The sequence below is a fragment of the Halteromyces radiatus genome (genome assembly GCF_025201355.1).
Source record: "Halteromyces radiatus strain CBS 162.75 chromosome Unknown BX664scaffold_1, whole genome shotgun sequence".
NCBI classification, from domain to species: domain Eukaryota; kingdom Fungi; phylum Mucoromycota; class Mucoromycetes; order Mucorales; family Cunninghamellaceae; genus Halteromyces; species Halteromyces radiatus.
Window position 1 is genome coordinate 847,447 of NW_026251687.1, and position 12,554 is coordinate 860,000.

At 33.9% G+C, this 12,554-nt stretch overlaps 5 protein-coding genes across 5 annotated transcripts; 2 read left to right on the plus strand and 3 right to left on the minus strand.

Moving 5' to 3' along the window:
- Positions 1–252: 252 nt before the first annotated feature.
- Positions 253–4,946, plus strand: BX664DRAFT_367669 (P-loop containing nucleoside triphosphate hydrolase protein; the record flags this gene model as incomplete). The annotated part of the gene is made up of 9 exons (XM_051548577.1): positions 253–629; positions 705–1,306; positions 1,423–2,072; positions 2,157–3,072; positions 3,140–3,579; positions 3,666–3,912; positions 4,007–4,298; positions 4,358–4,559; positions 4,648–4,946. 9 exons carry the CDS (start codon positions 253–255, stop codon positions 4,771–4,773), a joined length of 3,852 nt encoding a protein of 1,283 aa, XP_051404345.1. The 3' UTR covers positions 4,774–4,946.
- A 69-nt stretch (positions 4,947–5,015) lies between these two features.
- On the minus strand, positions 5,016–5,612 carry BX664DRAFT_319559 (uncharacterized protein). The gene is made up of 2 exons (XM_051542959.1): positions 5,444–5,612; positions 5,016–5,297 (listed from the first exon to the last, which is right to left on the minus strand). Exons 1-2 carry the CDS (start codon positions 5,567–5,569, stop codon positions 5,250–5,252), a joined length of 174 nt encoding a protein of 57 aa, XP_051404346.1. The 5' UTR covers positions 5,570–5,612; the 3' UTR covers positions 5,016–5,249.
- A 167-nt stretch (positions 5,613–5,779) lies between these two features.
- BX664DRAFT_288460 (60S ribosomal protein L23) lies at positions 5,780–6,760 on the minus strand. Its single transcript, XM_051541797.1, has 3 exons — positions 6,737–6,760; positions 6,244–6,712; positions 5,780–6,128 (listed from the first exon to the last, which is right to left on the minus strand). Exons 2-3 carry the CDS (start codon positions 6,500–6,502, stop codon positions 5,932–5,934), a joined length of 456 nt encoding a protein of 151 aa, XP_051404347.1. The 5' UTR covers positions 6,503–6,712; positions 6,737–6,760; the 3' UTR covers positions 5,780–5,931.
- A 228-nt stretch (positions 6,761–6,988) lies between these two features.
- On the plus strand, positions 6,989–8,996 carry BX664DRAFT_319564 (Alpha/Beta hydrolase protein). The gene is made up of 6 exons (XM_051542960.1): positions 6,989–7,225; positions 7,324–7,433; positions 7,520–7,848; positions 7,918–8,174; positions 8,236–8,767; positions 8,839–8,996. Exons 1-6 carry the CDS (start codon positions 7,123–7,125, stop codon positions 8,915–8,917), a joined length of 1,410 nt encoding a protein of 469 aa, XP_051404348.1. The 5' UTR covers positions 6,989–7,122; the 3' UTR covers positions 8,918–8,996.
- Positions 8,997–9,929: 933 nt separating this feature from the next.
- BX664DRAFT_271594 (transmembrane amino acid transporter protein-domain-containing protein) lies at positions 9,930–12,417 on the minus strand. Its single transcript, XM_051541154.1, has 8 exons — positions 12,329–12,417; positions 12,157–12,197; positions 11,698–12,035; positions 11,215–11,643; positions 10,879–11,110; positions 10,576–10,800; positions 10,229–10,504; positions 9,930–10,159 (listed from the first exon to the last, which is right to left on the minus strand). Exons 3-8 carry the CDS (start codon positions 12,024–12,026, stop codon positions 9,986–9,988), a joined length of 1,665 nt encoding a protein of 554 aa, XP_051404349.1. The 5' UTR covers positions 12,027–12,035; positions 12,157–12,197; positions 12,329–12,417; the 3' UTR covers positions 9,930–9,985.
- Between the last annotated feature and the right edge of the window lie 137 nt (positions 12,418–12,554).

Below are 12,554 nucleotides of genomic sequence, written 5' to 3' on the forward strand. Positions count from 1 at the left end.
CAGCTGATATCTATATGTGGAAAGTAACATATTTTTAAGCATTGTTTGAAGTTTTTCTAGTATGATTGGTTAGAATAGACCTCTCCGAAGATTACGATCAAAAAACCGCCGGCGCATTCAGCGAAACGTGGTGTACACATTACTGCGGTCCTCTTTATTGTTCGTCACACACAAACACACATATGGTAAGGTTATATAAGAATTAAAAAATAAAATTGACAATTTGATCACTCATTCTTTCTTAATTGATAAATGGTAGATACTCCTCAAGATTTACATCAGTCAAATCCGGAAACTAGTACGAACGATCAATCGTCTAAATCAAGCAAAAAGTACAAGAAAGAAAAGAAAAAATCAGTACCAGTACATCAATTATTTCGATTTGCCAATGGTTTAGACCGTGTCCTTATTCTAGTTGGTTTACTCTGTTCTGCTGCTACTGGTGCTTTAGTTCCTATTGGTATCATTGTTTTTGGGAAATACTTGAATGTTCTTATTGACTCGCTCTCGGATCCTTCAAAAATTGTGGATGAAACACTTCCGGTGATCCTTACTCTAGTATATATGGGAATAGGTCTCTTTGTTGCTGCGTATTTAGCTCAATGTTGTTGGATCATTACAGGCGAAAGGTAATTAAAGGATAGGAATAAAATAAGAATGAGTTAAAAAAAAAAACCACACTAAATATTATTATTTTTATATAGTCAAACAAGACGGATTAGATTCAAATACCTTCATTCTGTACTTCGGCAAGATATGTCATGGTTTGATAAAGCAGAAGAAGGATCCTTAACAACACGTCTATCTGCTGATGCTCAACTTATTCAAGATGGGATTTCTGAAAAGTTTGGTTTATTTACTGTTTGTATGGCTCAACTTCTTAGTGGCTATATTACTGCATTGGCTACTAATTGGAAATTAGCTCTGGTTATTCTTGCTTCAGCTCCTGCAATGGTATTATCTGCTATTATCATGGGCTATTTTGTTACCAAGTATACAGAAAAATCTCAAGATGCTTATGCTCATGCTGGATCAGTGGCAGAACAAGCATTTTCAGGTTTACGAACTGTTTATGCCTTTTCTATGCAATCAAGATTTGTGGAAAGATATAACAAAGAATTATTCAAGGCTCGTGCATATGGATACAAACGTGGTATTGCTCTTGGCGTTGGAACTGGTGTTCTTTTATTTTCCTTTTTTGGTGTTTACGCCTTGGCATTTTGGTATGGTTCGAAACTAGTCTTTAGTAATACCATCAATGGACCGACAATTATTGTTGTACTAGAAGCTATCGTTACTGGATCATGTACGTTTTCAAAAATATATATATATATATATAATACGTAGGCAAGGAAAAAATGACTAACATCTAGGTTTTTTTTTTTTTTTTTTTATCTTTCTGTTTTCTGTCATATTTTACAGCCGGTTTAATGAATCTTCCACCAAATCTTACTGCCGTGGCCAACGCTTGTGGTGCTGCTCAAAATATATTCGCAACAATTGACAGGAAATCAGAAATAGACTCTGATAGCAAGGAAGGAGACCGACTAGATGATGATATGCTTTCTGGCAACATTGAGTTCCGTGATATCAATTTTGTATATCCTACTAGACCGGATATCACCATTCTCGACAAATTCAACTTGAAAATCAAAGGTGGACAAAAAATAGCACTTGTTGGTAAATCAGGATCTGGAAAATCAACTACCATTCAACTTTTACAACGGTTTTATGATCCTGGTCAAGGTCATGTCTATTTGGATAATCATGATTTACGCGATTTGAATGTGGGTTGGCTCAGGGAACAAATGGGTGTAGTATCTCAAGAACCAAATCTTTTTAATATGACAATTCGACAAAATATTATGCTTGGTACTTCACGATCTGTTTCGAATCAAGAATTGGTGGCTGCTTGCAAGACTGCTAATTGTCACAAGTTTATTACTCAATTACCTCAAGGCTATGACACTTTGGTTGGAGAAAGTGCATCCATGCTCTCTGGTGGTCAAAAACAAAGAATCGCTATTGCTCGAGCTATTATCAAAAATCCCAGGATCCTGTTATTAGATGAAGTGAGTATTTTTTTTTTATATGTGCATGCTTTAAATACCTGCATCAGTTTTCCTAACCCTATTTTGTTTTGATTTGATATGTAGGCCACATCAGCTCTTGATACTCAATCAGAACGGATTGTCCAACGTGCTTTAGATGCCGCATCGAAAAATAGAACAACTATTATGATAGCACATCGTCTTTCTACTATCAGGAATGCTGATATGATAGTGGTCATGGACAATGGGAAACTTATTGAACAAGGCACTCATAAGGAATTAATAGAACTTGGTCAGGTATATGCAGATTTGGTCAAAAAACAAGAAATTGCCAGCAACGAAGATGAATCTTCGGATGAAATCAACACGGAGATAGAAACGCCATCATCAGATGAAGAAAAAATGACTTTTGTAGTAGATGAACCGAAGGTATCCACTGCCGAACTCGAAAAAGTGATAACAACGACAAGTATTGTGGACCCATTGACAACATCAACACAGACTGCCTACGAACTCAAAATCGAACGTATGCGTGAAGATAAGGCTTTGAAGATTTCTCAATCGGCTCCTGTTCTACGTGTTCTTTACGATATGCGACCAGAATGGTTCTTATTATCAATTGGTTATATTGGTGCAAGTATCTCTGGTATTCCCTTTCCTTTGTTTGCTCTATTATTTTCCAAGGTGATTATCTCCATTTCTATTGCGCCAAATACCAACCCTGGTCCAATGGAAGGTCCTAATTTATATGCTTTTTTATTTATGATTGTGGGTCTTGTTTGTTTCTTCAGTTTATCCGCGAAAATTGTATGTTTTGAATTGGCAGGTGAATCTTATTCAAGAAGATTACGATTTCAACTCTTCAAGGCATATCTCAAACAGGAAGTGGGATTCTATGATCAAACTGGAAACAGTACTGGAGCTTTGACAACACAATTATCTACTGATACCAAAAACGTCAATGAAATGGTGACCAAAGCTTGGGGTGAAGTACTACAAATTACAGTTACTGGGATTGTTGGTAATACAATATGAAGACTCTTTTATGATCAGTCTCTGATTTTGATATATTATTATATTATCCGTAGGTTTGGTGATGGCTTTTGTTTACTGTTGGCAACTTACTCTTGTTATCTTGGGAATGGCGCCTTTTCTCCTGTTTGGTACATTTTATGAAGCCAAGGTTGAAAAGGGTTTTACAGACAATACAAGCAAAGCATATTCGGAAAGTGGTGAAGTGGCAAATGAAGCAATCAAAGGTATTCGCACAGTGGCCTCTCTGAATCAACAACAATATTTTGAAGATCAGTTTTACAAGTCAACAGAAAGACCTCATCTATTGACTCGACGAAAAGCGTTGGTCTCTTCATTCGGTTATGCCCTCATGCAAAGTGTCATTATCTTTACTGAATGTGTAGCATTCTATGCTGGTATGCGATTTATTGCAAATGGATGGATTGGATTCAACGAAATGTTTACAAGTCTTATGATGGTGATGCTCACTGCCATGGGCGTAGGTCAATCTTTAGTAAGCAATGAAAAAAAAAAAGTGGTTAAGCAGATATATGAAATGCTCATCTTTTCTTTATATATCTACCCTTGTCACTTTATTAGGTCTTTACGAAAACATTCATCAAGGCCAAGGTATCTGCTATTGCCATCTTTGATATCATCGACAGACAACCAGCTATCGATCCAGATCTGGAAGGAGCCGAACCTAAAAATGTTGATGGTGATGTCAAGTTCCAAGGTGTGGCATTCTCTTATCCTTCACGACCGGATACTTGTATCTTCAATGGTGACTTTAATTTACATGCGAAATCAAATCAAACAGTTGCGTTAGTAGGTCACAGTGGCAATGGTAAAATAAAAAGAAAAGAAAAAAATAAAGTTAATTCAATCATTTTTGTTCACTCTTTTCTCTCTCTCTTTTTTTTTTTTTTTTTCTCAAATAGGAAAATCTACAGTCATTGGTATGCTTCAGCGTTGGTATGATCCTCAAAAAGGATCAGTGCTTTTAGATGATCACAATATCAACTCATTAACACTAGGTCATCTGCGATCAAACATGGCATTGGTATCTCAGGAGCCGATCTTATTTGACTTATCGATCAAGGAAAACATTGAACTAGGTGTCGAAGGTGAACTGTCATCTGATACACTTATAGAAGCATGCAAGCAAGCCAATATCTATGATTTTATCAAGGAACTACCGAATGGTTATGAATCTCGTGTTGGTGATAAGGGGTAAGATGAATTTTAAATAGACAAAACATCGTTTTAATTTTTTTTTTTTAACTTTGCAGATCTCAACTTTCTGGTGGACAAAAGCAAAGAATTGCCATCGCAAGAGCTCTAGTTCGTCAACCTAAAATCTTATTATTGGATGAAGCGACAAGTGCTTTGGATAGTGAATCGGAAAAGTTGGTTCAAGAAGCTCTCGATAATGTTATCCAACAAGGTGGCCGTACCACCATTACTATTGCTCATCGACTTTCTTCCATCCAGGTAAATAAATGAATTTCTGCAACCGCATAAAATCTGGAACATCTATTCCTCATTTCTTTTTTTTTTTTTTTTTTTTTTTTGTTTGTAGAATTCGGATATTATTTGTGTCATCAATGATGGTCGTGTGGTAGAACAAGGCTCTCATCAAGAATTACTGAAGTTGAAGGGCTTATATGCTGAATTAGTGGAACAACAGTCTCTCAATGTGTCATAGATCCTATTTACCCTAGCATACTCATCTACCTATCTATGTAAATTTATTCACATAATCTAGCCATAGTTTAAATTACTCCTCTACTCTTATCATCACTGGTGTCAAACATATATAAATATATATCTCATCCTTTAATAAAGTTTTATTCTCTGTATCATATATATATATTTATATTTTTGTGTATCATCATCAGAAAAAAAAATATTCATCCATTATATCATAATATGTAGAAACAAATAGAATAGAATACTAAAAAACAATCTTTTTTTTTTATTTCAAAACGTATGGAATGGATGGCAGACTAAAGTGAAAGGGTGTCATTCTAAATAAACGAAGAGTAAATATATGGTAGTCATGGAGTGATTGTTGTTGTATAAGTAGATCGTATGGAATGTAATGATACTACAATGAGCGATATGATATTTCAAAGGACATTACTAATAGTTGCGGTTGTTGTTGTTGTTGCTGTTGACAATTTAGTGTTCTTCATCATGGTGACCATGATCCCAAGGATGTTGAAGACCCTATAAGAAAAAAAAAAAACAAATAATGATACATTTTAATTTAAAAAAAAAAGGCAAACAAATTAATAATTATTATTAGCAAGTCCACTCCCTCCTTTTGAATCTTCATAGACATTTTGTTGTTGTTGTGTTTTGCGAAAACTTACCAATAAGACAGGACCATCTTGCTTTGCGCGATACATCATCCAGAACCACATGGAAGCACCTAAAGCCTTGCCAGTAAAACGGTGCCAGAAGCTAGCAACATGAGGATGGAAAGCACCAGCTGCCATGATTGAATTTATATAATATTTCTATTAACAAAAGAAAAAAAAAAAAAAAAAAAAAGAAAGAGATTGTTTGGAACTAGAAAAAAAAAAAATCAAAACATCCAAAATCCAAGCGGGGTTCACAATAACGTCACGGTGCGGACGTATCAAGGTACAATTGCCCCATTCAAATCAATGATGATCATTCTAATCATATAACACAATAATAATAATAATAATGTATATCAAAAAAGAGTTGACGTTTTTTTATTTTCAAAAGAATCATTGCATCAATATACAAAAAAAAAAAAGGAAACAATCAAATCAAAAAAGAGTCAAAGAAAAGGAAGGGCAAAAAAAAAGAGACATGATGATCAGGATTTTATTTAAACAACAGTACCAGAGGCAGAAGCAATACGAGGCCACAAATCGGCACATTCCTTGGCAACAGGACCAGTGATGGCAGAACCCTTCATTTCACCCTTGGGGTTAACAATAACACCAGCGTTATCTTCAAAGTAAAGGAAGACACCATCACGACGGCGCCAAGCCTTACGTTGACGAATAACAACAGCAGGCATAACTAATCATCGATGATGTAAGATTGCATAATATCAAAAAAAAAAAAATCAATTGAATATGTCAATAAATTTTCAAAAACTATATAATCATTTCTTAATATTTTTTTTGAAACTTACCCTTCTTTCGCAATTCAGGCTTACCCTTCTTAACAGAAGCGACAACCATATCACCAGCACCAGCAGCGGGGAGTCTGTTCAAACGACCCTTGATGTTACGGACAGCAATGACATATAAGTTCTTAGCACCAGAGTTGTCAGCGCAGTTCATGACAGCACCAACGGGTAAACCGAGAGTCATGCGGTACTTTGTGCCGGAAATGCTTACTATTAACAGAGAGATAAAAAAAAAAAAAAGGATGAGTAAAATATAAAACATCGTGGTCGTAAATATCGTTTAATGCTAATCGGATCCATGATATCGTGAGCCGAAACAGAATGTCGTATTAAAAAAAAAGTCCAAAAAAAAAGTATCCATTCCATCCGTATCAATATATATATCCAGGTTATAAAGAGAATGAGTTGTTGTTGATTGTTGTATCAAGATGAGTGAATGAATGAACAGATGGATGGATGGATGGATGGATGGATGGATGGATGGATGGATGGATGGATGGTCCAAAAGATCCATATTTCTCCCAAAAAAAAAAAACCTATTCATTCATCCATCCATCTATCCATCCGTCTATTCATTCATATGTTCGTCCATCTATTCGCATTCTGTTTCATTTCTAATATCATGTATCGTTTTGGCATTCCGTAGTTTGTTGATAGTTCATACCTTTAGGCATTGCAAAAAGATATATAAAATCAGGAAAAGAGAAGGATCTCAATATTGAAAACGACAAATTGACATATTTCCATTTTCAGTCCCGCCATCGCCCAAAATTCAAGTTTTGCCCGGCCTTTCAAATCACACCTTTTCTTTTTAATTTATTCTTTCTCTCTCTCTCTTTCTCCCTTCTTCCTTCTCTTCTTCCACTTCGCACTCTTTCTACCATGCAGCTAAAACTCGAACCTCATTGTCTTGACGATCCTACTACAGAATCCTTTGTTATACCTGGAGCTAAAGTGTTTGATCGTTACTTCGATTGTCCCTTAGGTAATTGTCGTCTTTTAGAATATTACTTTTTTTTTTTTATTTTTTTTTTTTTTTTTTGTTTCTCACGCTTACTTTTTTTTTCCCCTCTATACAATTAGATTACTCTAATACCAATTCCTTAGAAACCATCAAGGTATTTGTTCGTCACCTCGTTCCTATCAACAAGGTCAAGGATATCAAAACTCTTCCGTTTTTACTTTATTTACAGGTAGGAACAATTGGACCCTTTTTTTTTTTTCTTTTTGTTGGGATATGAATAGTATATTCAACATAATTTTTTTTTTGTATGATTAGGGTGGACCTGGATTTGAAGTGGCTTCTCCCAGTACTGCACTATCTGGTTGGATTAAGGTTGCATTTGAACAAGGTTTTCAAGTACTTTTATTGGATCAACGTGGTACTGGTTTATCGACTCCAGTATCTGCCACTTCTTTGGAAAAATTCCCTACTGATGACGATAAAGTGAACTATTTGACTCATTTTCGTGCGGACAGCATTGTACGTGATTGCGAAACCATTCGACTTGCATTAACAAAGGATCGAGTATCTACAGAAAGTCAACGTATTTCTCTTTTGGGTCAAAGTTTTGGTGGATTTTGTATTACGACATACCTTTCGTTATTGTAAGTGGCTATTTTTTTTTTTGTTACTATCAATGATAACCCTGCCTTTTTATTATTATTATTATTTAGTCCTCAATCTATTCACAAGGCTTATATTACAGGTGGTGTGCCTCCTCTAGTGGATAATCCTGATACTGTCTATCGATCCCTCTATCCTCGTATCTTGAAGAAAAACAAGCTATATTACAAGAAATTCCCGCAAGATGTAGTCAAAGTTCGTCGTATTCATGAATTCCTCTGGCAAAATAATGTCACACTACCCAATGGTGGTAAACTGTCTCCTCGTCGATTTTTACAATTAGGTATTCTCTTTGGAGGTTCTGGAGGTAAATAGAATATTGTATATATTATTATCGCTTAACTTTTTTTTTTTTTTGTATTCTATAGGATATGATACTTTGCATGAAACTGTTACTTTTTGTATTAACGATTTGGACAACATCAACAAGCTTAGTTACCGTACTCTGAATCATATTCAACAACTTCAAAGCTGGGATACCAATGTCATCTATTGTATTCTTCATGAAGCGATCTATTGTCAAAATCAACAATCAAGTCGATGGTCTGCAGAAAGAGTGATGAAGGAAGAACAATTTGCGAGTGATTTCGAATGGCGATTAGATCGATTACAACCTGATCAAGCTGTGAATTTTACAGGGGAAACCATTTATCCTTTTATGTTAGATGACTTCTCCGAACTACGTCCTTTAGCAACAGTGGCTCACAAATTGGCAGAATACAAGTGGAAGGATCTATATCACATTCCTACCTTGAATACTTTGGATTCGGATGATGGCAAGATGGAATTGGCCGGGGTTAGCTACTTTGATGATATGTATGTGGATCGCGATCATTCTGAATACACTGCTAGTCAAATCAATGGATTCCAACAGTACATCACTAATCAGTATGCACACAAGTAAGTCATCAATATATATATATATATATATATTGTAGTCATGATATTAATTTTTTTTTTGTTTCTTATAGTGGTCTTCATGTTGATAGCGAAAATGTTTTGAATTATTTAATCAAACTTGGTAGAGGAGATGTAGCGTATGATCGATAGATAAATAGATAGCTAGTTAGATAAATAGATTAGATATTAGTTGAATAAAACGTGACTAGACCATCTGATGCAACAAGTGTATATTATAGAAATTTGATACTGGTTGAAACATCCTTTATCTTTATTATTATTATTATTTTTTTTTTTTTTTTTTTTTTTTTTTTTTTTTTTTTTTTTTTTTTTTTTTTTTAGATCTGGGGTGGGATTATCGTTTTAAGTAATGATGACGGATGGTGTAATCCAGAATAATATGTACTATGGAACATCCAAAGTTAAATTTCTTGTTGTATATATCATTATCACAGTACGCATGATATGATCAACTTAAAAGATAATATCACTATTAGATGATTGGATCTTAAAGAATAAAACTATTATGTATTATATTCATTTGAAACAACAGAGTAATCATTTAGATAGTTACTATATGATCAGTTGAGCATGTTTTAAGATATCCAATATAATAGAATTCCCTTGTCTGGATACACCCCCCCAAAAAAAAAGGATTGTTTTCAATTTCCCTTTCTATTGTATGTACTGTTTGTTTAGTTTCTACTATGATGAAATGAAGTGCCCCTTTATGTTTCATTCGGTATTTGAATTACCGAAAATGGTTCCTTTTTTTTTCAAGACAGAAGAAATTGCATGAATCAAAGTGGCATGAACAAACGGATACCGAGATTTTTTTTTTTTTTTTATCACAGTATCTTTCCTTTTTTCTTAAGAAAAAAAAATATCACCACTCTTATGATTATTAATAATAATAGGGATCAAGTTAGGATTATTTTAAAAGTGAAAATAAAAAAAAAAGATAAACCTTCCATCTGAGAATTTTGTGAGAGCATGACCATGACACTAGGAAACCAAATCACTGTAATATTCTAATAGGAATGAATATTATACATGACAAATATATTAGATTATCATAGAATGATTATTCCTTAAAGGACAAAAAGATGATCTTTTTACTTTCAAGAACAAATAAACAAAACGAATAAAACTAAAAATAGATGACTTCACACGGGCAAACATTTTTCGTTTATTTAGTTTCATCATATATAAAAAAAACTAAGGCAAACAACTCCAAACAGTTCCAAGAGTGGCAAGTATCACTGAAATAATGAGGAATGTCCAATTGATAATCAAATCCTTGTATGTCATTGAACCATGATAGAGTTGATGGTAACATGCCAAAGGGAAAATCACAGAAATACCAAAACTAAATAAAGCACCCAAAAGTGACTAATACACACACATTCAAAGGAGTGAGATCATTTTTATTTTCTTTTTTTTTTTATTTATTTATTTTACCATGATACGATCGAATCCAGGAAAAACGGTAGCAATGTAAATGACAAAGGCGCTCAAGGCAATTCGTCCAATAATAGATAGTAAGTGTCGTTTCCATACATGATCCTTACACCAAGCATCCACACGATTTTGACTTTGTAACCATAGTTCCCAAGAGAGATTTACAGGATTCAACATCAAGCCATATTTTGCCACAGGGATCAAGACAATTAAATAAACAGCACCTTGATTGATCCATTTGTTGTATCCTGGCGTTCGGGCTAAATTTTGAGTAATCTATCCATAATAGGTAATAAAAAAAAAAGGATGAGTCAAACATCTGTTCTTTTTTCTATTTGAATTTTTACCTCCTGCATTGTATCCAAACCAAACATTAAATAACCAGTTACTGCCATCACCAAATATACAGTAAAGGTAATCAAATAAGTTACATCTACCATACGATCATATTTCTTGGGTTCAGCCATATCACGATATAAACTTGGAAATACTGCATGACCAGAATAAACAGCCATCAAAAGTCCAAAACTAAGTGGTATATTAAATGGTTCAGATGGAATCCATTCTGTTTGCTATAATAAAACAATGAATAATAAATAACAAAATAGGCAATAAATCGTTTTGGATACTTCTTTTTTTTTTTGTCTTACCATTGGATCCCATAAACTTCCTGGTTGATTTGGTTTAGTCCATCCATCCAAAACGACAATGAGTACCAAAAAAGCACTACTAAATACCCCAATCACACTTGTATAAGCTAATTTGCTAATAGGTAAAAATGTCATGGGTGTCAAAACACAAAAGGAAATCATTCTTGTTGTAATCAAATCTAGATCAAATAGCGTTTCAAGGCCATCACCCAACAAGATGGCCATGGCAACTCTATATAAATAGAATAAATATGGTTACTGATGATATGATATATCAAACAAAATAAAATAATAAGATTCCCACAATCAATCATTCTCCTATAGTGTTTCTCTTACCCCAATGTAAAAAGTTCCAAGATAAATACTCCACTGATGACACTACGCCCACGTTCACCAAAAGCAGCCGCACCCATATCAGCATACGTCAGAGCACCAGAAGGAGCAGCATCCAAACAACGAGCAAGGACCTTGGCAGAATAATTAGTTGAAATGGTACAAAATAAAAAAGTAGACATCCCAATCAACCAACCACTATATCGAATACCAAGAGGTAAAGCCAATGCACCGATACCAACAAGTACATTAACAGAATTGAAAATTGATTGAAGAAAGCTTGATTGTGGAATATAATGTATTTGTTGTTGAAGATCTTGATGATATTCATCTCGTAGGATCATGGTACCAAGAGTAGTATGTCTTGATAAAGCCGGGAAAAAGGAGAGTCCAGCACTAGTATGATTTGAGAAAATGCTTTCTGTGTCCAATCTATTAAAAAAAAAGAGTTAGGATGATGATCATAGATTGTAAATGATTTTTTACCTTTGTTTTCGATCATTTCGTCTTGCTTCTTCTTCCAATTCAGCATGATCTATGGTAGCAGGCCTTGATAACGATAAATTGTCAGCCATATATAAAGCAGAAGTTCGAGAATAAGAACCAGCAAAGGAACTTAGAGCACTTCGAATAGACCTATTGCTGTCATGTATACCAGTTTGAGATTGAGTGTGGTACAATGACAAGTCTAGACTTTCATTTTCAGATAGAGGAGTAACACCACCTTGAATAGTTCCATAGTTTGGTAATTGAGATGGATGAGTATTAGTAGGTACCCGTATTTGTGTTGGTAAAGAAGATGATATCTGTTCCATTAAAAGAAACTATAAAAATAAATAAATAATAAAAATGAAAAGAAAAAGAAAAAGATGGATTAGAATTAAAAATTGTAGCATTTATATATGTTCTTTATTTTGATTTGGATGTTAAAATTCCGCAATGTACCTTTTGTTTCCAAATGTAATACGAAACTGTTCCATCCTATACTAAAAAAAAAAAAAAAAAATAAAAAAATAACGTAATATAGATCGTCATTATCATCAATGCATAAAAAAGAATGAGGGATAAAAAATATAGTATAAACACCTCATACTATAAATCATCATCATCATCTTACCACTTAAGGTCATTCGCATTTGTATCACGTCACGAGAATTTCAGTTGTTTTTCCCCATTTTTCCATTTTTCCCTCCTCTCTTTCTTTAACTATAATAGACAGTATCGAAATAAATAAAAAAAAAAGATGAATAAAATGTTATAATCATAATTCCAAACTATACTATATCAAAAGAAAAAAATAAAAAAAAAGTATTATATGGATTAAGTATAACATACATTATATA

Excerpts from the sequence above, each read along its gene's own strand:
- BX664DRAFT_319559 (XM_051542959.1), bottom strand. The coding sequence starts at position 5,569 with ATGGCAGCTGGTGCTTTCCATCCTCATGTTGCTAGCTTCTGGCACCGT. Across the intron at positions 5,298-5,443 it reads AAGATGGTCCTGTCTTATTG|GGTCTTCAACATCCTTGGGA; the intron begins GTAAGTTTTCGC and ends TTTTTCTTATAG.
- BX664DRAFT_288460 (XM_051541797.1), bottom strand. The coding sequence starts at position 6,502 with ATGTTTTATATTTTACTCATCCTTTTTTTTTTTTTTATCTCTCTGTTA. Across the intron at positions 6,129-6,243 it reads GCCTGAATTGCGAAAGAAGG|TTATGCCTGCTGTTGTTATT; the intron begins GTAAGTTTCAAA and ends ATCGATGATTAG.
- BX664DRAFT_319564 (XM_051542960.1), top strand. The coding sequence starts at position 7,123 with ATGCAGCTAAAACTCGAACCTCATTGTCTTGACGATCCTACTACAGAA. Across the intron at positions 7,226-7,323 it reads TTACTTCGATTGTCCCTTAG|ATTACTCTAATACCAATTCC; the intron begins GTAATTGTCGTC and ends CTATACAATTAG. Across the intron at positions 8,768-8,838 it reads ACTAATCAGTATGCACACAA|TGGTCTTCATGTTGATAGCG; the intron begins GTAAGTCATCAA and ends TGTTTCTTATAG.
- BX664DRAFT_271594 (XM_051541154.1), bottom strand. The coding sequence starts at position 12,026 with ATGGAACAGATATCATCTTCTTTACCAACACAAATACGGGTACCTACT. Across the intron at positions 11,644-11,697 it reads CGAAATGATCGAAAACAAAG|ATTGGACACAGAAAGCATTT; the intron begins GTAAAAAATCAT and ends TTTTTTTAATAG. Across the intron at positions 10,505-10,575 it reads GTTTGGATACAATGCAGGAG|ATTACTCAAAATTTAGCCCG; the intron begins GTAAAAATTCAA and ends TATTATGGATAG.